The 22,458-nt window shown below is 39.6% G+C and overlaps 1 protein-coding gene across 4 annotated transcripts in view; it reads left to right on the plus strand.

Moving 5' to 3' along the window:
- The window catches only part of LOC105463644 (solute carrier family 12 member 6), a 107,630-nt gene that overhangs the window by 57,905 nt on the left and 27,267 nt on the right, over nt 1-22,458 (plus strand). For 2 of the 4 annotated variants that reach the window (XM_011710844.3, XM_011710846.3), the window contains exons 2-6: nt 1,190-1,234; nt 16,874-16,968; nt 18,657-18,788; nt 19,807-19,953; nt 21,627-21,681. In XM_011710844.3, the coding sequence (XP_011709146.1) occupies nt 1,190-1,234; nt 16,874-16,968; nt 18,657-18,788; nt 19,807-19,953; nt 21,627-21,681 (474 nt within the window). Of the gene's footprint in view, nt 1-1,189; nt 1,235-4,492; nt 4,558-16,873; nt 16,969-18,656; nt 18,789-19,806; nt 19,954-21,626; nt 21,682-22,458 lie in introns of those variants that run through there. The other 2 variants (XM_011710847.2, XM_011710845.3) reach the window with 2 other exon arrangements.

A 22,458-nucleotide genomic window follows, 5' to 3' on the forward strand; every position in this document is an offset into this window, starting at 1 on the left:
GCTTCTGAAGATATTTAGTCTTTGAGGAAAGTGGAGCTTAGTCTTTTCTGTTTTTAGCTCTTAGTGCTTTTCAAACCTTTAAAATAAGCAAGTGGTTGACTGTTAAATGATGATTGTCAATATCTCTTGCATTAGGAACTTGGCTTATTGCCACTAACTTTATTTCAGATTACTAAAGAAATTGATATTTATGAAAGCCAATTTAGTCAGTGTATCTTAAAGTCAAACTAGAACATATCTGCTAGTAGTAATAAGTGCTTTATTTATGTCTTAACTTTGAGCTGCTATAGCCATAAGTGGTTTTTTTTTTTGTTTTTTTTTTTTTTGGTCATTAAAATGTTCCTTTGTCATTAAAAATATAACTCACAGCCCTGAATCATCCTTCTACTTTGTGAAACTATTGCTTGGTCAAATTTGTGTGATTACTATTTTTTTAATTTACTTTGTATTGTGGCAAAGTATATACAATACAGAGTTTACCATTTTAACTGTGTTTAAGTGTACAAGTCAGTGGCATTAATTATATTCACAATGTTGTACACACATTACCACTGTCTGTTTCCAGAATTCCTCATCACCCCAAACAGAAATGCTGTATTCTTCAAGCAATAACATTCCATACCCTACTGCACCCAGCCCCTGGTATCCTCTAATCTACTTTCCATCTCCGTAAATTTGCCCTTTCTCAACATTTTATATAAATTGAGTCATATATTTGTCTTTTTGTGTCTGGTTTGTTTTCCTTAGCATAATGTTTTCAATTCATCCATGTTGTCACATGTATCAGAATTTCATTCCTTTTTATAGCTGAATAATTTTCCGTTGTATGTATATATTACATTTTGTTGATTCATTCATCTGTAGAAGTATACCTGGTAACCTTTTGGCTACTGTGAATAATTTTGCCATAAACTTGGTGGTAAAGTATCTGTTTGAGTCCCTGTTTTCAATTATTTTGAAAGTATAATTAGGAGTGGAATTGCTGATGGTAATTATATTTAACTTTGTGAGGAATGTGATCATTCTTTACACTAGTTCATTCTATTTTTTATTATCTTCACATTAATATTTCATAAGTTTTTTTAATTTTTTGCTTATTTCCTTGGTTGACTTTTGTTGCTGATTTTAAAGAAATTATTTGTTTTGATCATTCATTTTTTTCTTTTCTTTTCAATTGTTTGTTTTTCAGACCCGAGTCAGAACTCCATCACAGGGGAACACAGCCAACTGTTAGGTATAGTATTACTGTGGGGATTGACTCTATTCAAAGTCACCCTTAACTCGTTTATCCTAACAGACATTACTCCCTTCTCTGATTCTATTTTCTGTCCCCTCCTTTTCTGCTTCCCACCCACCAACTTTTTTCCTGCGGTTTCTATTCCCAACTTGGTAAGTTTTAGGAAACTACTTCCATAATTGATTACTAAGACTCAGTTAAATTAAAAAGTAATTTTGCATGGTCTATGGTTAAAAAAAATCTAAGAACTAGAATTTTTTTAAAGATAATTTGGAAAAGAAGGTATTATAATACCTGATAATATCTCTGACTTTGCAGCTAATTTTCCCTTTTTATTACTTTTCTTGGCCTTTTGATCACCTTTTTAATTATTGAAAGTACTTCATAAACAGCGTGTCCTCAAGCAGTCCTTAGAATTTGGTGTTCCAGTTCCTTATCTATGAAACAAGTTATGGAAATGAATTTACTTCCTCTGGGTATCACTTCTTTAAAGTAAGTGTGTAATTTGACAAGAATCTCTCTCTTTTTTGAGACAGTGTCTTGCTCTGTCACCAGGCTGGAGTGTAGTGGTGCGATCTCAGCTCACTGCAACCTCCACCTCCCAAGTTCAAGCAATTCTTCTGCCTTAGCCTCCCAAGTAGCTGGGATTACAAGCGTGTACCACCACGCCCAGCCAATTTTTGTATTTTTAGTAGAGACAGGGTTTCACCATGTTGGAACCAGTATGGTCTCCATCTCCTGACCTCGTGGTCCGCCCGCCTTGGCCTCCCAAAGTGCTGGGATTACAGGCGTGAGCCACTGCGCCCGGCCTTGACAAGAATTTCACAAGACCTCAGGACTGATAAATTTTCAAAATATAAAAAGAAACATACTCTGATGAGGCATTCAGCTCAAACAAAAGGTATATATATACAAAGAAAGTAAAAGTATCTCCTCCTCTTACCACCTCACTTCCACCTCTTGAAAGTACTTGCTGTTGATAGTTTTTTGGGGATTCTAGAAATTTTTAATTATAAATGTTTATATTATATACGACTATCTTTTCCTTTTTATATCAATGATGTTATAGTAAATGGACTGTTCTATTATACAGACCACTTCTTTTTACTTAACATTTTACCTTGGACATCTTAGTACATAAAGATCTGCTTCATTCCTTTGTGATGGAAGAGTATTTCATTGTGCACCTGCACTATAATTTCATTCAGCCAGTTTCCTACTCATGAGCATTTATTTCCAGGTGTGTTACTGTTGTAAGTTATGTTGCAATGAATATCTTATCCTTATATCCTGCAGTCTTTTTTTTTTTTTCTTTTTTTTTTGTGAGACAGAGCCTTGCTCTGTTGCCCAGGCTGGAGTGCAGTGGCACGATCTTGGCTCGTTGCAAGCCCTGCCTCCCAGGTTCATGCCATTCGCCTGCCTCAGCCTCCCGAGTAGCTGGGACTACAGGTGCCCACCACCACACCTGGCTAATTTTTTGTATTATCCTGCAGTCTTAATGCCAGTATATTTGTAGGGTAAATTCCTATCAGTGGAATTCCTTACTCAAAAGATATATACATTTTTTATTTTTTATTTTTTTTTATTTATTTTTTTATTTTTTGAGACGGAGTCTTGCGCTGTGTCACCCAGGCTGGAGTGCAGTGGCGCGATCTCGGCTCACTGCAAGCTCCGCCTCCCAGGTTCACGCCATTCTCCTGCCTCAGCCTCCGAGTAGCTGGGACTACAGGCGCCCCCCACCACGCCCGGCTAGTTTTTGGTATTTTTAGTAGAGACGGGGTTTCACCATGTTAGCCAGGATGATCTCGATCTCCTGACCTCGTGATCCACACGCCTCGGCCTCCCAAAGTGCTGGGATTACAGGCTTGAGCCACCGCGCCCGGCCTACATTTTTTAAAAGATACACCAGCTTAAACTCTCACAAGTATGGAGTAATGCTTGACTCCCTATAATAATAATAAACAGATATTATTAATCTTAAAATAGTTTATTTAGCTAATAGGTAAAAATAGCATCTCGTTTTTTATTTATACTTCCTTCAGCATAAGTGCGGTTAAGTAATTTTTGGTATATTATTTAGTATGTTAACACTTTGTGTGTGTGTGTGTGTGTGTGTGTGTGTGTGTGTATGCTTTGATTTGAGGCTTATTTTGATCACTGCTGAACTTTTAGCTGTAATATGTGTAAAGCAGCTGTGGAAAAATAAGCTATCAAAAAGTCCAAAGTAGGGAAAGTGAAAACTTCAGAGGATTAGTTGAAGAAACTGGGATACTCCTTTTTCATTCTTTCTACATTAAAGACTTAAAATAGTCCTTGAGTTAATGAGAAGAGTTTATGAGACCATAGCCCTCATTCCTTTAGTGAGTTTATGTGCTGAAACAGTACCTGACATCCTAGGCACTCAGTATATATTTGTTGAGTAAATGGTTTGACATAAATATACAAATCTGATCACTAAGGTCCTGGCTGTGTGATGTTAGAGACGTTCTTTTTTTTTTTTTTTTTTTTTTGAGACAGAGTCTTGATCTGTCGCCCAGGCTGAAGTGTGATGGCACCATCTTGGCTCACTGCAACTTCTGCCTCTCGGATTCAAGCAGTTCTCTGGCCTCAGCCTCCCGAGTAGCTGGGACTATAGGCGCACGTCACCATGCCCGGCTAATTTTCGTATTTTTAGTAGAGACAAGGTTTTACCATGTTGGTCAGGCTGGTCTCAAACTCCTGACCTCAGGTGATCCACCCACTGTGGCCTCTCAAAGTGCTGGGATTACAGGCATGAGCCACCATTCCTGGCTACTTTTTAATACTTTTATATTGGATAGTTTCTATACGTTGCTCAAAATTAGTCTTCTGTATATAAAAATTTTATATTTGGATCAGGAATTATTAAGCTTTCACTGAAAAATTTTGCCAGACTATGAAAAGAACATCTTTCCTCTAAACTATGAAAGTACTTCTGTCCCTGATACATACATGACAGGCAGAGATGTTTGAGAATAGTTCATTATCATCAGGAATACATGTACAATGGTGGCAGCTTAGCTAATGAAGTGGACAGTCAAAAGTTGATACAGTTCCAGTATTACTAAGCTGGATTTTGTTCCCAGCTAACCACCTGCAGTAAAGGATACCTGGGGAACTATAGGTAAAAAGAAGTAACTTTGATTGTGAAGGAAGAGTTATCTTAGTCATTATAAGCCAAAAAATTCTAATAGTATTTGCAAAGAGACTACTTCAAACATTCATCTCATTTGGCAGCCTACAGTTGCATTCAAGTTTTGGCCAACCTGAGGATTTATCCAGTCTTCTAGCCAAATTATCAGGTATGTCCATCCTGCCAGCCTGAGTTCTCTCTCCTAGATTCATGGGGTCAGATCTTATTTTCCTTTTTTCTCATGCTCTGAAGAACTATCATCTTCTGTCTTAAGTATCTGTGTTTTAGCTATAGCCTCAAAATCTTTAAAAGTCTGGTTTATTAAAAGATATTCATGAGTTTGGAAAAGAGTGAAAGGTTTTTTTGTTGTATTTTCTAACCGTCTCATAAGTTACTCAGAAAAGACATTATAAGCTTGAATGAAAATCTTCCGACTGGGTGCAGTGATTCACCATGCCTATAATCCCAGCACTTTTGGGAGGCCAAGGCAAGTGGATTGCAAGGTCAGGAGTTCGAGACCAGCCTGGCCAAGATGGTGAAACCCCGTCTCTACTAAAAATAAAAAAAATTGGCTGGGCATGGTGGTGGGTGCCTGTAATCCCAGCTACTTAGGAGGCTTAGGCAGGAGAATCGCTTGAACCAGGAGGTGGAGGTTGCAGTGAGCCGAGATCGCACCACTGCACTCCAGCCTGGGCGGCAGAGTGAGACTCTGTCTCAAACAAAAAAAAAAAAAAAAAGAAAAGAAAAAAGAAAAGAAAATCTTCCCAGCTCTCCCTAAAAACCTTGTTTAGGTTAACTTGGCCTGGTAGGTGAAAAACTGGTTCAGTTGCCTTGCCTGCTTAATTGAATTTGTAATAACATCTTTCAGACCTTTGCTGTTGAATTGGATATATAAAAGCCCTTTCCAGTCCTTCTAAATGTTTTTACTGTCAACAAGGCACAGTTATTTTAATGTATCTACTGTTCCCACTGACTCATCAAGTATCTTGCAAAACTCAAGATCAGGCTGAGGAGATATATGGGAGGGTGAAACTGCTATTGTAATAACGAATCAAGCTGTACACCTGTGATTGGTGAACTTTTCCGTGTGTGTGTGTGTGTGTGTGTATGTGTGTAGCTTTCCACTTAAAAATTTTTTTTTTTTTTTTTTTTTTTGAGACGGAGTCATGCTCTGTCGCCCAGGCTGGAGTGCAGTGGCCGGATCTCAGCTCACTGCAAGCTCCGCCTCCCGGGTTCATGCCATTCTCCTGCCTCAGCCTCCCAAGTAGCTGGGACTACAGGCGCCCGCCACTTCGCCCGGCTAGTTTTTTGTATTTTTTAGTAGAGACGGGGTTTCACCGTGTTCGCCAGGATGGTCTCGATCTCCTGACCTCGTTATCCGCCCGTCTCGGCCTCCCAAAGTGCTGGGATTACAGGCTTGAGCCACCGCGCCCGGCCAAAAATTTTTTTAGAAAGCTGGCAAGCAAACAAGCCATGGGTCCTGGCATTATTAAAAGTTTTATCAGGCATCCAAGGAAAAATAATTCCAGTCTTCTGCAGTCAGTCTCTCATAAGGAATAGAAAACCAAGTAACCACTACCTCAGTTTTGAGGCTTTTGCAACCTTGATAACCAAAACTTAAGAATGGCAATATGAGATTTAAAAAAAAGTATAGGCCAACCTTACTTAGGAATATATCTACAATCCTGAACAAAATATTTGCAATCTGAATCAAGCAACATATTTTTTAAAATTACCCCCATCCTCAAGTTGAGTTTCTGCTAGATATCCATGGTTGGTTTAATGTTGAAAGTTAATTTATATAATTCATTATATTAACAAATTAAAATAAAAATATCGTATAATAATCTTAATAGATGTTGAAAAAGCATTTGATTTCAAACATACCTGATATTGTTTGGCTGTGTCCCCACCCAAATCTCATCTTGACGTGTAATTCCCATAATCCCCACGTTTTGTGAGAGGTAACTGGATCATGGGGGTGGTTTCCTCTATGTTGTTCTTATGATTGTGAGTGAGTCTCACAAGAGCTGATGGTTTTATAAGCATCACACATTTCCCCTCCTTGTACTCATTCTCTCTCCTGCTGCCCTTTGAAGAGGGGCCTTCCATCATGATTATAAGTTTCCCGAGGATTCCCCAGCCATGCTGAACTTTGAGTCAGTTAAACCTCTTTTCTCTCTGTTTTTTTTGTTTTCGTTTTTTGTTTTGTTTTTTGAGACAGAGTCTTGCTCTGTCACCCAGACTGGAGTAAAGTGGCATGATCTCGGCGTACTGCAACCGCAGTCTCCCAGGTTCAAGTGATTTTCCTTCCTCAGCCTCCCAAGTAACTGGGATTACAGGCATCCACCACCACACCTGGCTAATTTTTGTATTTTCAGTAGAGATGGGGTTTCCCCATGTTGGCCAGTCTAGTCTCAAACTCTGAGCCTCAAGTGATCCACCTGCCTCATCCTCCCAAAGTGCTGGGATTAGAGGTGTGAGCCACTGTGCTCAGCCAAACCTCTTTTCTTTATAAATTACCCAGTTTCGGGTATCTCTTCATAGCAGCATGAGAAAGGACTAATACAGTAAAAACCCAATATTTAAGTTTATGAATTCATATTGTTAATTTAAAAAACTAGCCAGGCACAATGGCTCATGTCTGTAGTCCCAGCACTTCAGGAGGCTGAGGAGGGAGGTAGGAGGATTGCTTGAGGCCAGGGGTTCAAGAGGAGACTGGGCAACATTGCAAGAACCCATCTCTACAAAGAAGCAAAAAATAATTAACTAGGCATGGTGGCACACACCTATAGTCCTAGCTACTCTGGAGGCTACAGTAAGCTGTGATGGTGCCACTGCACTCCTCCAGCCTGGGCAACAGAGTGATACCCTGTCTCTAAAACAAAACAAAACAAAACCCACAACTAATTGGTCACCGTTGGAGCATTTAGTGAACCAATTATTCTGAGAACCAGTCAGTAAAGGGAAAGAATTATTTGTCCTGTTTTTAACTGAACCACTTGGTAATCAAATAGTAGATTAAAGGAAATGTCTCTTTATATAGAGGTATTCCAGCTAATAAATGAAGGAACAATAATAGAATGAGAATATTACCATTTAGCAACCTCTCATAAATTAATGGAGCTAGGCATTACTCATCAACAATTGCTAATATCTCAAAAGGAAAGACAACCAGATGACAGTGACGTGTACCTCCTGGCAAATCATAAAACCACTGTGAAGCAGTTTTCCTCCCTACCCTCCTAGAAGTACTGAATGTGATTAAGCTTTTAGATTCAACTACCAATTTATAGGAATTACAAAAAAAAAAAAAAAAAAAAAAGAACATGTTAAACAGCATCACACGGATGCCATCATCAAAACCCAGACCATCACAAACTCTCCAGGACAAATGACATGGTTTCCTTAACAGATCAATGGCAAGACAAAGTATAAAATCAAAAACATTATAGCATTTGGGATAACCTTTCAGCTTTTTCAGATTCACATACTCACATAGTACAAACCCAAACCTGTGCCAAGGGAAATTAAGTACATTTACTGCTCTCTTGCCTAGCTCAGACCAGCAAAGGCCATTTGGCAAGATTAGGAAGCTAAAGGAGAAACTTGAGATTTATCTGGGGCCCAAATTATAGTATAAGTGGTAATTGACAAATGCAACATTATGGAAGTAATAACATCACAACAAGAAAGTGTTTATAAATAGTAAGATCTTTGGTTTACCTTTTTTCTGTTTACAAAAAAAAAGTATGCCATAAAAAACAGAAATCTGAAATCTTTAGTAGAACCATCCTATCAGTTTTCATTTGAATTATGCAGTGAAACACCAGTAAGTTTCCCAAAAATATCAGCATTATTTAGATAGTAAAATGAGAAAAAAGAAGCATAATAGTGTCTGGGCATGGTGGCTCATGCCTGTAATCCCAGCAGTTGGGGAGGCTGAAGCGGGTGGATCACCTGAGGTCAGGAGTCCGAGACCAGCCTGGCCAACATGGCAAAACTGAAAATGCAAAAAAAATTGGTCTACTAAAAATACAAAAAAATTAGCCAGGCATGGTGGCAGGTGCCTGTAATTCTAGCTACTCAGGAGGCTGAGGTAGGACAATTGCTTGAACCCGGGAGGCGGAGGTCATAGTGTGCTGAGATTGTGCCACTGCACTGCAGCCTGGGTGACAGAGCAAGACCCTGTCTCAAAAAAAAAAAAAAAGAAACATAATAGTAATCTGATAGGTGATGTAATGCAAACCATTACTGAGGCCACTCTCAGCGGGGATCCTTCAAAGGACTCATCTTAGGATTCTGAATAATCCTAAAAGAGCCCTGGAATATGGATTTGGTTCTTAGTTCCTGCAGAGTAAAGATTATTTGCTATTCAGAAACTAGAAGTTCCATTCCATCTGGTATTTCCTGGGGTCACAAGAGTGACCTAAAGTTTTGAAGGCTGAACTCTAAAGCAGCATGGTTTGCCACCAGGATATTCAAGCCAAAAATTAATCCATGCCTTTCAATATAACCACTTCTAATTTCATGCCTTTTGGTATAACCACACTTGATGAAAGCTTCATTTCTTCCCTTGGAAAGCCTTGACCTTTCATGACTGTTCCACAAGCCATGATTGACCAGGAACTCTATGGGAGCCTCCCATTATACAACACTACCACAAGTAGACCATGAGTAGGACGATATTGGAGGCATCATTGGTCTCATAAAATGTAGACAAAAATATCCAGGGATATTCTACCTTTCTAAAAAAGGTAAGCAAGCAAATGGAGGGTGGGCCAGAAACAGCCAGGATCCAGACTGTCTGATGATAATAATAAATCAAATTGTCATAAAAGTTGTGGTGATTTCACCTGAAACTTGAGACTAGAGAGGTCCAAACATAGAGGTGCCAGGGATGCAGCAAGGGGAGCCAGAGCTGCTAGGAAGTGGCTTGGACAGCAGGTAGCAGAATGGAACAGGATTGTCTCATGCCAGATTTTTATAAGAGCATCATTGTTCTTGAATAGCAGAGAGGTAGTATGTTGAACTCTTACTCCCATAACCCTTAAGAGAAATGACATGGTCCTGACACTGGGATACAAAATTCTATTAAATGTTTAAATCAGTAAAGGATGTAGTTAGGAAGAGGAGCAAACTCCTCAGGAATAAAAGACTGTTTAAAGAGAAGGAAAATAAATGGAACTTACAGAAAAGAAAAGAAAGAAAGAAAGAAAGAAAAAAGTTGAAACAGTAGCTTAGTAATAGGTAAATAGTGTAAACAAAAAAAACTACACCTAGATACATCTTAATGAAACTGCAGAATATCTAAGAAACGATCTTGTAAGCAGCCACAAAGGACAGTTCATCAAAGGAACAACAGAATGACAGAAGAATTCTCAATACCAAAACACAAAGCCACAAACACAAGCCAGAAAACACAAATAAGTATACACAAAAATTTTGTAGAGACAGGGTCTCACAATGTTGCTCATGCTAGTCTCACTCAAACTCCTGCCCTCAAGCAGTCCTCCTGCCGTGGCCTCCCAAAGTACTGAGATTACAGGAGAGAGCCACTGCGCTCAGCCTGGAGACATCTCTGACAGTCACTGCTGGAGGTGCTACTGGCATCTAATGAGTAGAGGCCAGGGATGCTCTTAAACATTCCACAGTGCACAGGACAGTCCTCCACAATAAGTAATTATTTGCTGCAAAATTCCATAGTGCTGAGTTTGAGAAACCTAAAGGAATTCTAAGGAATATACCTCAAGAAAGAATAAAATGATCCTAGAAGACTAGTTGTCTGAAATGTAAGAAAGAGTAGTGAATACATGAAGTAGTAAACTTGTACATCAACCCAAATCAGTCTTGTCTCTATAAAACAACTCTAATATCTTATTTATGGAGGTTTTTTTTTTTTTTAAAAAAGAGACTACTGGAAATGTTGGACACCAATATTAGGTAAGTAAGGAGGAGAAAGTTGGAATTGAAGTATTAGAAAGTCTTTGTGTTGTTCAGGAGGATGTCAAGCAATTGTTTAAACTTATTTAAAAATTTAAGTAAAATATGTAGTAAAATTTCAAGGGTCATTGCTAAAAGAACAGAAATAGAGGATGGAAACTAGAGGGGAAAATGGCATTAGGGAAAAACAAACCAGAAAATCCAAAGAGTGGGAGAGACAGAGACAGAGGATGAGAATGAATCATAGAGAAAGAACAAGTAAAAAGATGTTAGAACCCTGTCTGAATATATTAATCACTAAGGTTGATGGGCTGAACTTGGCAGTTCAAAAGACAGATTGTCAGACTTTAGAAAATCCAACCCAAACAAATAGATGATAAACTGTGTTGTTTAAAATGCCAGTAAATTTGTAGGTAATTTGGTAAGCAAAATAATAATAACTAAACAATAGATGTGTGTTTAAAATTGTTGTGCCAGCCAGGCCCAGTGACTCATGCCTGTAATCCCAGCACTTTGGGAGGCTGAGGCAGGCCGATGGCTTGAACCCAGGAATACGAAGCAACATGGCAAACCCTCATCTCTACAAAAAAAATCCAAAACTTAGCTATTGATGGTGGCATGAGCCTGTAGTCCTAGCTACTTGGGAGGCTGAGGTGGGAGGATCTCTTGGGCCCAGGAGGTCGAGGCTGCAGTGAGCCGTGATCGCACCACTGTACTCCAGACTGGGCGTAAGAGTGAGACCCTGTCTCAAAAGCTAATAATAATGATAAATAAAATTGTCATACCTTCCTGGTGAATTAAACCTTTTGTTATTATGTGATTACCTTCTAATTCCTAATAAAATTTTTCTCTTACAAATTTATCTGATACTAATAAAATTATATCAGCTTTCTTTTGGTTAGTATTTGCTTGATGTATCTCTTTCCTTAATGTTTTATTGATGTTCAGCTTTTGTATGCCCTTATATCTCTTATGAATAGTGTATGTCTAGATTTTATTGTTTAATCCAGTCTCTTTGTCTTAGTCTATTTATATTACTGGTATTATTGATATACTTGGACCATTGTGCCATCCTAAATTATTTGTCCCACTTTTTCTGCTTCTTTATAATCTCTTCTTTAAAAAAAAAAAAAGTTATATTACCCCTGCTTCCCAAATGAACATTTGCACACTCTCACATTACTCTCTCCTTTGCCCCAACCACATCATGTTGTTTCAATCAGAAAAGGAGGGACTATTCAATAAATGGATTTGGAAGAACTATCCATTAACTAACTTATGTGGTCTGGATCCTTTCTGTCTTTCTAAATATGCTCTCCTTTCCTCACTCTCCTTTAGCTATATTGTCCTTTCTGCTTTATGAATTCACTAAAATTGTTTCTGCTTTAGGATCTTTTAAAATTGCTATATTCCCTCTGCCTGAAATGTAGGCTTTTTCTTACTGTCCTATGCCAGGAGTGTGCTGCAGCCAGCTCATATCAGCTCACAAGAGCCAGTTATGCGAATCTCTTCCCAAAACCAGGTTCATCGTTTTCACATTAGTAGTTTGAAAATGGCCATGCGTGAGTATTTATACCACAGAAATTGTCAAGTACTGTAAGTCAGGGGTTTGTTTTAACTCTTTAGAGGCTGCTTATCAAGCACACCAATGATCTTATATGAAGTCATCATTCCCCTCCCTAGTCATAGTCTCTCCCAGTACATATTTGATTTTCTTCCTTGAACTTACCACTCCTGGCCGGGCGCGGTGGCTCAAGCCTGTAATCCCAGCACTTTGGGAGGCCGAGACGGGCGGATCACGAGGTCAGGAGATCGAGACCATCCTGGCGAACACGGTGAAACCCCGTCTCTACTAAAAAATACAAAAAACAAGCCGGGCGAGGCGGCGGGCGCCTGTAGTCCTCGCTACTCGGGAGGCTGAGGCAGGAGAATGGCGTAAACCCGGGGGGCGGAGCTTGCAGTGAGCTGAGATCCGGCCACTGCACTCTAGCCCGGGTGACAGAGCCAGACTCCGTCTCAAAAAAAAAAAAAAAAAAAAAAAAAGAACTTACCACTCCTTGAAATTCTTTTTGGGTTTTTTGTTTGTTTTTATTTTGTCTTGTTTTTTTATTGCTGCTGCTGCTGTTTTTACTTTCTGTCTTCTGTAACTTCAGTATATGCACAGTGAAGGCAGGGTCTTTAACTGCCATGTCCACTGCTATACCCCTAGGACCCAGAACAGTACCTAGTACATCCTAGGAGTTTAATAAATATTAGTTGAATAAATGAAGTACTCAAAAGTGGTAATAATTTTAAGCTGTACTCTTTAGAATTTTCTGGAGCTATTAGGAAGAGGAAAATAATTACATTTTTCTTTCTTTTTATAACTTTTTGTTACTGAAAATATCAAAGGTACACAAAAGTAGAATAGCATAACGAACTTTTCTGAATGCATCACCCAGCTTCATCAGTGTTACAAATCTGTTTTCAAGATCCTACCTAATTTTTCCCTAAATTGTTTTAAAGAAAATTCCAGACATCATATTATTTTACTTGCCCTTTTAAGAAAAATAAGTGATATATTTTCGCTTATTTTTTGTTTTAAAAATGCCTTTTTACCTTTTTTTTTTTTTTTTTTTGAGACGGAGTCTCGCTCTGTCACCCAGGCTGGAGTGCTGTGGCCGGATCTCAGCTCACTGCAAGCTCCGCCTCTCGGGTTCCCGCCATTCTCCTGCCTCAGCCTCCTGAGTAGCTGGGACTACAGGCGCCCGCCACCTCGCCCGGCTAGTTTTTTGTATTTTTTAGTAGAGACGGGGTTTCACCGTGTTAGCCAGGATGGTCTCGATCTCCTGACCTCGTGATCCGCCCGTCTCGGCCTCCCAAAGTGCTGGGATTACAGGCTTGAGCCACCGCGCCCGGCAAAATGCCTTTTTACCTTTGATTTGTTGAGTCAGGATCCTAACAATGTTCATTTGCAACTAGTTGATATGTTTTTTAAGTCTCTTTTATCTATAAAAGTTCACCTTTTAAGTTTATGCTATTTATTTGCTGAAGAAGTCAGATCATCTCGTAAAATTTCTTATATTCTGAATTTGGTGATTAGATCCTTCTAATGTTTAACATGTTCCTCCTTTGTGTTTTCTTTGAACTGATAGATTTCGAAGCTTGATTAGATTCAATTTCCATTCTTTTGGCAAGAATACATCGTAGCTTGTACAGTGTATTTTTCATTGTATTACAGGAGATTGTGTCGTCCTACCTTCAGAGATGTTAAGGCTGATTAGCAGGCTCCAGATCACCCTCATCCATCCATTGTAAAGTTCTGCCTCAGCCTTTCACCTAATGGTTTTAACAACCATTGATGATGATCGTTGCCTAAATCCGTTATTTCATTAGTGATTTTTTTCTATCATTCCATCTATCATTAATAAGCTAGAATGCTTCTATAAGGAAGAAATTTTCTTTTAATTATTGGTTACCCTGAAATACAGTTGGCGCAAGAAAGGCAAGATGATTGCTTCTTTCCTTTTTTTTTTCTATTTATTAATGTTATTTTTCAGAGGCATGTGTTGTTTCCTTAACCCTGCAAAGGTGACTAATTTTTCAGAATATCATTTTGAGTATTTCATAAATTTGCATTTTAATCCATCACGTTATTTTTAATGTTTATATTATTCCATTTTGGGGCATTGGGAACCCGTTCAGTTTGGCTCTGTGCCCTTTGACGTAACCCAGTAATTTTAATAGTTTATTGGCTGTTTCTCAAGCCCATCCTTATACATGTAAGCTTATAGGGTTTTTAATTCTTTAATTTTTATATTGGTATTGATTTCCCCAGTATTAAAAATCTTAGTTTTTAATAGCATTTATGTTTTTTTAAAATTTTTCTCTTCTCTCCTGCCAGACTCTGTAATTATATAACTTTTGCATAATAATGAAACAAAGTTAAGGAAGTGCTCAAATAAAACAAAGTTTGCTGTCTTATAGACCGGGTCTCTTTTTTTTCCTCATAGCTCTTTCACCAAAGTTTTGTCAGATGCCTCTTTTAACATTAAAAAAAAAATGTGGAAGGGTTTGTACAAAACTGTAGTTAAATGACATAATTTTTTTCTTTTTTCAACTTTTTTGCCCCCGAGACAGGGTCTCACCCTGTTACCCAGGCTGGAGTGCAGTGGATCAGTCACAGCTCATTTGCAGTCTTGAACTCCTGGGCTCAAGATATCTTCCTGCCTGAATAGCTGGAACTATAAGTACGCACCACTATGCCCTGCTAATTTTTTAAAATTTTTTGTAGCAGCAGGGTCTCAATGTTGCCCAGGCTGGTCCGGAACTCCTGAGCTCTAGCAGTCGTCCCACCTGGGCCTCCCAAAGTTCTAGGATTACAGGCATGAGTCACCACGCCTGCCCTGTTTTTTTTCAACTTTTATTTTGGATTTAGAGGGTACATGTACAGGTTTGTTACATGTGTATATCGCATGATGCTGAGGATTGGGGTATAGGTAATCCTTTCACCCATGTAGGAAGCATAGTGACACAGGATTTTTCTTGGCTACTTTGCCAGCCAGAGACCTCCAGCCAGCAACATCCATGCCCAGGCTTTTCTCAGGCCCGAGCTCACCAGAAGAGATGCCCCGTCTATTCAGCCTGCTGGGCTGTGCCTGGCTTGCACTCCAGTGCAGATCCTGCAGCCGTTGGCAACTGCACACTCAGCCCCTGGTAGGAGGGGGTGAGTGAGCGAGCAAGTGCAGTGTCCAGCTGGCTGCTCTAAGTAGTGAGGCAGAAGCGGGCTGTATGTGGGGCTTGCTGCTGGACCAGGCATGTCACACTGAGGGGAACATGGTGGCACCCAAACTGGTGTCCGCAACCCTGAAACCTCAGGGGGAGTATTACAGTGTGCTAATAGCTCTTTTAGTCCCACCATCTGCAGGATGGCTGTATGTTAACAGATCTGTCAGTCCTGTTGCCCCTGCTCCGGCCTACTGCTGCTTCCTGTCGTGTGGGGTAGCTGCCCTTCACTGGTGGAGCGTGGAGGGCCACAGTATTACAGCCTTCTTTGTACCTGTGTTTGGTGGGTCCTGAGTTCTTGTCCCACATCCAAGAAGAATGAGGTTGTGCTGATGATCAAAGGGTGAGGAGGGTGGAGAAGAATTTTACTGAATGACGAGAAACAGTTCTCAGCCGAGAGGGCATGTGAGGGTGGTCTCTTGTCTTTCATTGGGGCTGGGTCTGGGGCCTTTATGGGCTCAGAATGGGGGAGTGCATGCTGATTGGTTTGTGAGTATGCAAAAAAGGCTAAAACAAAGGCATCACTGAAAGGTGGGCATGACAGTGTAAAAAAACCAGTTAGGGAAGGGTAGATATACGTAAAATAGGTGAAGGGTGGGTAATCAATCGGAGGAAAGTATGCCGAACAGGAAGAGAAGTTCTCAATCCAGTGCGTGGATTTATCCAGGACTTTTAGCTAGCCTTTAAACTGTCTTTGGCTTGAAGGTTGGGTTTCAGTTGTATGTAATGGTCATACAAGTGCATGTGTCTTTCTGGTAGAATGATTTATTTTCCTTTGGGTATATACCCAGTAATGGGATTGCTGAGTGGAATGGTAGTTCTAAGTTCTTTGAGAAATCTCCAAATTGCTTTCCACAGTGGCTGTGTTACATTCCCACTGGCAGTGTATAAGCGTTTCTTTTTCTCCACAACCTCACCAACATCTGTTATTTTTGATTTGTTAATAATTGCCATTCTGACTGGTATGAAATGCTCATCACTGAAATCATCAGAGAAATGCAAATCAAAACTTCATATAATTTATAAAAAGGTCAGACAGCTGTGGAGGCAGAGAGCTTTTACTGTCATTATCAGCAGCAATAGTGTGTAAAGGAGACTACATCTAACACAGTATTATACCCTGAGTATATACTCAATATTTTTTTTTCTCCTAAACTTAGGTCATTTTAAGAATAGAGTCTCGGCTGGGTGAAAGTGGTTCACACCTGTAATCCCAGCACTTTGGGAGGCTGAGGTGGGCGGATAACTTGAGGCCAGGAATTCGAGACCAGCCTGACCAACGTGGTGAAACCCCATCTCTTTTAAAAATACAAAAAATCAGTTGGTCCTGGTGGTATGCACCTGTAATCCCAGCTACTTGGAGGCTAAGACAGGAGAATCTCTTGAACCAGGGAGGCGGAGGTTGCAGTGAGCTGAGATTGTGCCACTGTACTCCAGCCTGGGCGACAGAACGAGGCTCCATCTTGGAAAAAAAAAAAAAAAAAAAAAAGAGTAGAGTCTTCATGGGCTGGAATTCCAAAAGAATAGTGTCTCTAGGGGTCTTTATTCTTGTTCAGGAAAGGAATGACCCATGTTTACTCCTCAGAGTTTTATTTTTGTTCCTGCTGGAGAGGGGGCCATATTCTCCAAGCAATGCTGGTTGAATTCTCTCTAAGATTAAATTTGAATATGAAAATAGGTTATATTAATACTGAAGCAACATAACTAATCTGGTGCTGATGTTTCTTCATCAGAAACCAGTGAGAAACTAACTTGGCCTACTTTTTTTTTTTTCCCAGACGATGGACATAAAAAAGCTCGAAACGCTTATCTCAATAATTCCAATTATGAAGAAGGAGATGAATATTTTGATAAAAATTTGGCACTCTTTGAGGTAATATTTTGGAGAAAACTATGGACTGAGACTTTAGAAACAGAGATCTCATGATAGCCATATTTTACCCCATTTGGTTTTAAAATTTTACAAGCTGTATAATTTAATGTTAAAATATCATGATTATTGTAACTTGTAGTAAATTTTGTCTGTGTAATCTAATTATAGTGAGTAACTATTAAATCAAATTGTTATGTAGTAAGGAAGAGGAGTTTGACTTCTTGGACATATCGATTACCTTGCAATCTAATTCAATTGTGATTTAATTGTTTTTATTAGAATAATCTTTCTTCTAAGTATAAATCAGTGTATTTCTCCACCCTTTGTCTGGAAAGACTATTATTTGCCTTAGAACTAACTAAACAAAAATCACTGTGGGAAGCAGGCTTCCAGATTGCAGGACCTGTATGTCTTTTTTTTAATTGTCAAATAATAATTGTATATATTTATGGATTACAATGTGATATTTCGATATTTGTATACATTGTGGAATGATTAAATCAAGCTAATTAGCATATCTGTCACCTTGTATACTTGTGATGAAAATATTTGAATTTTACTTTCTTAGCAATTTTGAAATATACAATATGTTAACTATAGTCGCTATGCTGTGTGCAATAGATCTCAAAAACTTATTTCTCCTGCCTAACTGAAACTTTGTATCTTGTGGCTAACCTTTCCCCCTTCCCTATGTATGCCCCAAGCATCTGGTAACCACCATTCTATTACTAGGAGTTCTACTTTTTAGATCCCACATGTAAGTGAGATCATGTGCTATTTATCTTTCTGTGTCTGGCTTATTTCACTTACCATAATGAAGAGGACCTGTATATCTTATCTGAATAAGACAACATGGACTCTGTGGCCAGGCTCCATAAGCTGTGGCTAGGTTGTTGAAAGGAGCCTGGTTTATTTCAGCACTACCTTTTTCTGGCTTTCGACAATGATGCAAGTGCCACTTCTCTCAATGTACCTTTTTTTTTTAGTTTGTTTTTGAGACAGGGTCTTGCTCTGTCACCCAGGCTGGAGTGCAGTGGTACGATCACAGCTTGACCTCCTGGGCTCAAGGGAGCCTCCTACCTCAGCCTCCCTAGTAGCTGGGACTGCAGGCACATGTCACCACACCTGACTGATTTTTAAATTTTTTTCAGAGACAGGGTCTCACTCTGTTGGCCAGGCTGGTCTTGAATGCCTGGGCTCAAGAGATCCTTCTGCCTTGCCCTCCCAAAGCATTAGGATAGCAGGTGTGAGCCACCATGCCTTTCAATGTACCTTTCTTTCTTTTTTTTTTTTGAGCTGGAGCCTCACTCTGTTGCCCAGGCTGGAGTGCAGTTGCACGATCGCGGCTCACTGCAACCTCTGCCTCCTGGGTTCAAGCCGATTCTCCTGCCTCAGCCTCCCGTGTAGCTGGGATTACAGGCACGTGCCACCACACCCAGCTGATTTTTGCATTTTTAGTAGAGACGGGGTTTCACCATCTTGGCCAGCTGGTCTCGAACTCCCAGCCTCAGGTGATCCAGCCACCTTGACCTCCCAAAGTGCTGGGGTTACAGGCGTGAGCCACTGCACCTGGCCTACCTGTGAAATATTTTTTCATTTGATTTGAAGTTTTCTGGTAGCAAGATTATTTTGATGCTTATGTTCAGTGTTGTTTGTCGCTCATTTCTTCCGTGTCACTGGCTTTATAGGAAGAAATGGACACCAGACCGAAGGTGTCCTCTCTCCTCAGCCGCATGGCCAATTACACTAATCTGACTCAAGGAGCAAAGGAACATGAAGAGGCAGAAAACATCACTGAAGGGAAAAAGAAGCCCACCAAGGTGAGGCCTCAGAAGAACAAAGAATACAGAAAAAGCGCCCTGTATATAAGAAAGAAGGAAATACCTAAGGCACCATTCTGTGTTCAGCAGCTATTTATTAAATGCTTGATAGGTGCCTGGAACTGTTCTGGGCACCAGGGTCATAGCACAAACAAAACATACGATGTAGTCTAAATTCTAATGTGAGGATACCATCCTCAAGCTGTTTTAACTGCCAAAATACATAACATATTAAGTGTTGATAAATGCCCTAGCAAAAAATTAAGCAGAGTAAAGAGACTGAAATTGGCACGGGAGCCAGAGTGGAGGGCGTTGCTGCTTACATAGGTTGGACAGGGAAAGCCTTTCTGACAAGGTGATATTTGAGGAGAGATCTAGCTGATGTGAGGGAGTGAGCTATGTGGGAAAAGAGCATTCAGGAAGAGGGAATAGCTTTTCAAGAGAAGAGTGTCCATACCCATCTGCTGATGCCATCTGTCTGTTGTGAAGTTGTTGGGTTTCTCAAAGACCAAACATCAGTTTGTCTCAAAATGAAAATATAAGACATTCAGTTTACCATTCTGGTTGTTCAGCTCTTTGAAAAAGGGATAAAACAGCCTTCAGATCTTCATTTTACCATCTATTTTATTTACCAACTACTGTGAAGAATTTATGCCAAATTCTGAAGACATTCCATCAAGTTCTTATTGTTTTTAAATGAAAAAAGCCAACAGCTTTCAAAAACAAAATTTTAAATTGTGGGTGTGCGTAAAAGTTTATTCGTGGCCAGATGCCTATGTACAATAAAAACATGCGGGAACCTTTGTAAAGTTAAAATGTATAGCTTTAGGAATAATAAAAGTATGGTGATAAACACTTGAAAGATGGAGATTTTATATGTGTCCTTTTGAAGATATTGATTAAACTTACAATCTCTGCTTGGAGATTAATATGGTAGTTAGGGAACAAGTTATATAAAAGAATAAAAACCTCTCCTTAGGATAACTGTTTAATTTTTTGTCAATGTCTTTCTTTCTAGACCCCCCAAATGGGTACCTTCATGGGTGTCTACCTCCCGTGTCTACAAAATATTTTTGGAGTGATCCTTTTTTTACGCCTTACATGGGTGGTGGGCACAGCTGGAGTTCTTCAGGCTTTTGCAATTGTCCTTATCTGCTGCTGCTGTGTAAGTACCACACTGGCTCCTGGAGATCACCTGAATGTTGCAAGTTCTCAAGAGTAGATGCACACGACCTCTTTGGGAATAAAACAAAGAGTACTTAGGGAAGGACTCATGATCGCAACAGAAGAAATTATTCTGATATTAAAATCTAAAGGATTTTCAGTTATTCAGTGCCTATTCGTCACTGCTTGCTATCTATTATATTATGTACTAGAAATTAGGAAGCAAGACTTCAACTGGAAATGGAAGATAAAGTTCCTGTCTTCAAAGAATTCAGAATCCAAACTGTTTGAGCTTGATAGCACCAAAGCTGTGACAGAAAATGTGTTAGAAAATGTGATGTGCTACTCCAGTATATATTAAGAAACAAGACAGGTTATGGGGGATGTGAGGGGTATTTGGGTTTTTTTTTATTTGGTTTTGAAGTTTCTTCCCTTATCCCTTCCTTAGAAATTCAGATGTTCTTTCCAGGTCTTCTCTCTACTGAGAACATTTTTATCTTCCTTTAAGTTAAACTTCTCCTAATTATGTATCCCAGCCACACCTATGAATTTTATAGGTTTCTACTCTCCTCTTTTATCACTATGACCTTTATATCCTACCTGTATATTATCCCCAGCTGATGAGCAAAACAGGTTAAGCAGGCACAGTTCATATTTTTATTAACTTAAAATTAATGGTACCACCTTTTTTTAGTTTCTCAGGCTTAAAACCTCAAGGCTGTGTTTGGCTTCTTAATTGCTTTTCACATCTAATCAGCTACCAACGCTAATCTATTCTCTGAAATCTTTTACACTCAGCCCTTTTTATTCACACTAACACCACTATAGTTTTTACCTCTCACTGAACTACTATGGTAGCCTGCTAACCAGTCACTCTGCCTCGAGCTCCTCCTATCTGCAGTTCATTCTATACTCTGCTACCAGGTAATATTTTAAAAATGCAGTTCCTGTGTGCCCAGAAGCCTTCAGTGATTCCCTTTCTTACTGAACATTGTTCTTGATATTGTATTTAGTCTTTAGTCAGGTTCTAACCTATTTTCTGAGTTATTTCTCTAGTTCTTCCTTTTGAGTATACTATGCTCTATTTCCTGTGTAACTAGGAAATCCAGAGTGAGATTAGCAGTTCTTTTTTTTTTTTTTTTTTTTTTTTTTGAGACGGAGTCTCACGCTGTTGCCCAGGCTGGAGTGCAGTGGCGCGATCTCGGCTCACTGCAAGCTCCGCCTCCCGGGTTCCCGCCATTCTCCTGCCTCAGCCTCCTGAGTAGCTGGGACTACAGGCGCCCGCCACCGCGCCCGGCTAATTTTTTGTATTTTTAGTAGAGACGGGGTTTCACTGTGGTCTCGATCTCCTGACCTTGTGATCCGCCCGCCTCGGCCTCCCAAAGTGCTGGGATTACAGGCTTGAGCCACCGCACCCGGCCGAGATTAGCAGTTCTTAATAGCAGCTGACCTACTAATATGGGAGCATTTTGACAGAATCCTCCAGATACTAGTGGTATGACTAGTGCAGTGAATTAGACCGTATCATCTTATTTCCATACCATTAGGTATGACTGTCCATAAAAGTAGGTAGGGTTAAATGTTTGCCAAGTGCTCTTGGAACACAAAGGGAGAAGTAGTATAGAAATGTCATCTTTACACAGTAACAATCTTCTCCTTTCCCTTTCTCTGCAGACAATGTTGACTGCTATTTCAATGAGTGCCATTGCCACTAATGGAGTGGTGCCAGGTTAGTAGGTCAAGGTTGTATTTCAGGATTTATCAGTGTTGACTCTATGTTTATGCTGTAAAGCTAGAGGTGCAAACTTCTGAAGAACAGAATACTATTTAGTCTGTTCTGTGCTACAACAGAGTAATGGTCTATAGGACATAGACATGATACTACTTGACTTTAAGATGCTGTCTTTAAAATCTCTTTATTTTTTAAACTAGAATACATTAATTCTTAGCTTTTATTAGAAAATATATATGTATATTTTATAGACAAAGTCTCACTCTGTCACCCAGGCTGGAGTGCAGTGACATGATCATAACTCACATAGCCTCCAACTCCTGGGCTCAAGCTACTTTCCCACTTCAGCCTCCTGAGTAGCTGGAACTAGTGTATACCACTATGCCTGGCTATTTTTTGTTTGTTTGTTTAATTTTTTTGTAGAGGTGACATCTCACTATGTTACCCCAGTTTAGTCTCAAACTCCTGGCCTCAAGCAGTCCTCTCACCTCGTCCTCCCAAAGTGCTACCATTGGAGACATGAACCTCCACACCCGGCCAGAATATATTTTATTGGGCTGTCTCGTGTCATAGTAAATAAAGTAATGCTGGCAAACTGTATTGCATCCTATGGCTCATTACATTAGATGTGCAGTATATCCCACAGTAACACTTTCACCTTTTACTTCCCACTAGCAAATCTTTTTATCACATTCAGGGTTTGCGGAAGCCTGAAACATTTAACCTTCATGTATGTATTTTTTTCTTATTTCTATTTTATTCATATTCCTCTTA

Source organism: Macaca nemestrina, chromosome 7, assembly GCF_043159975.1.
Source record: "Macaca nemestrina isolate mMacNem1 chromosome 7, mMacNem.hap1, whole genome shotgun sequence".
Classification (NCBI taxonomy): domain Eukaryota; kingdom Metazoa; phylum Chordata; class Mammalia; order Primates; family Cercopithecidae; genus Macaca; species Macaca nemestrina.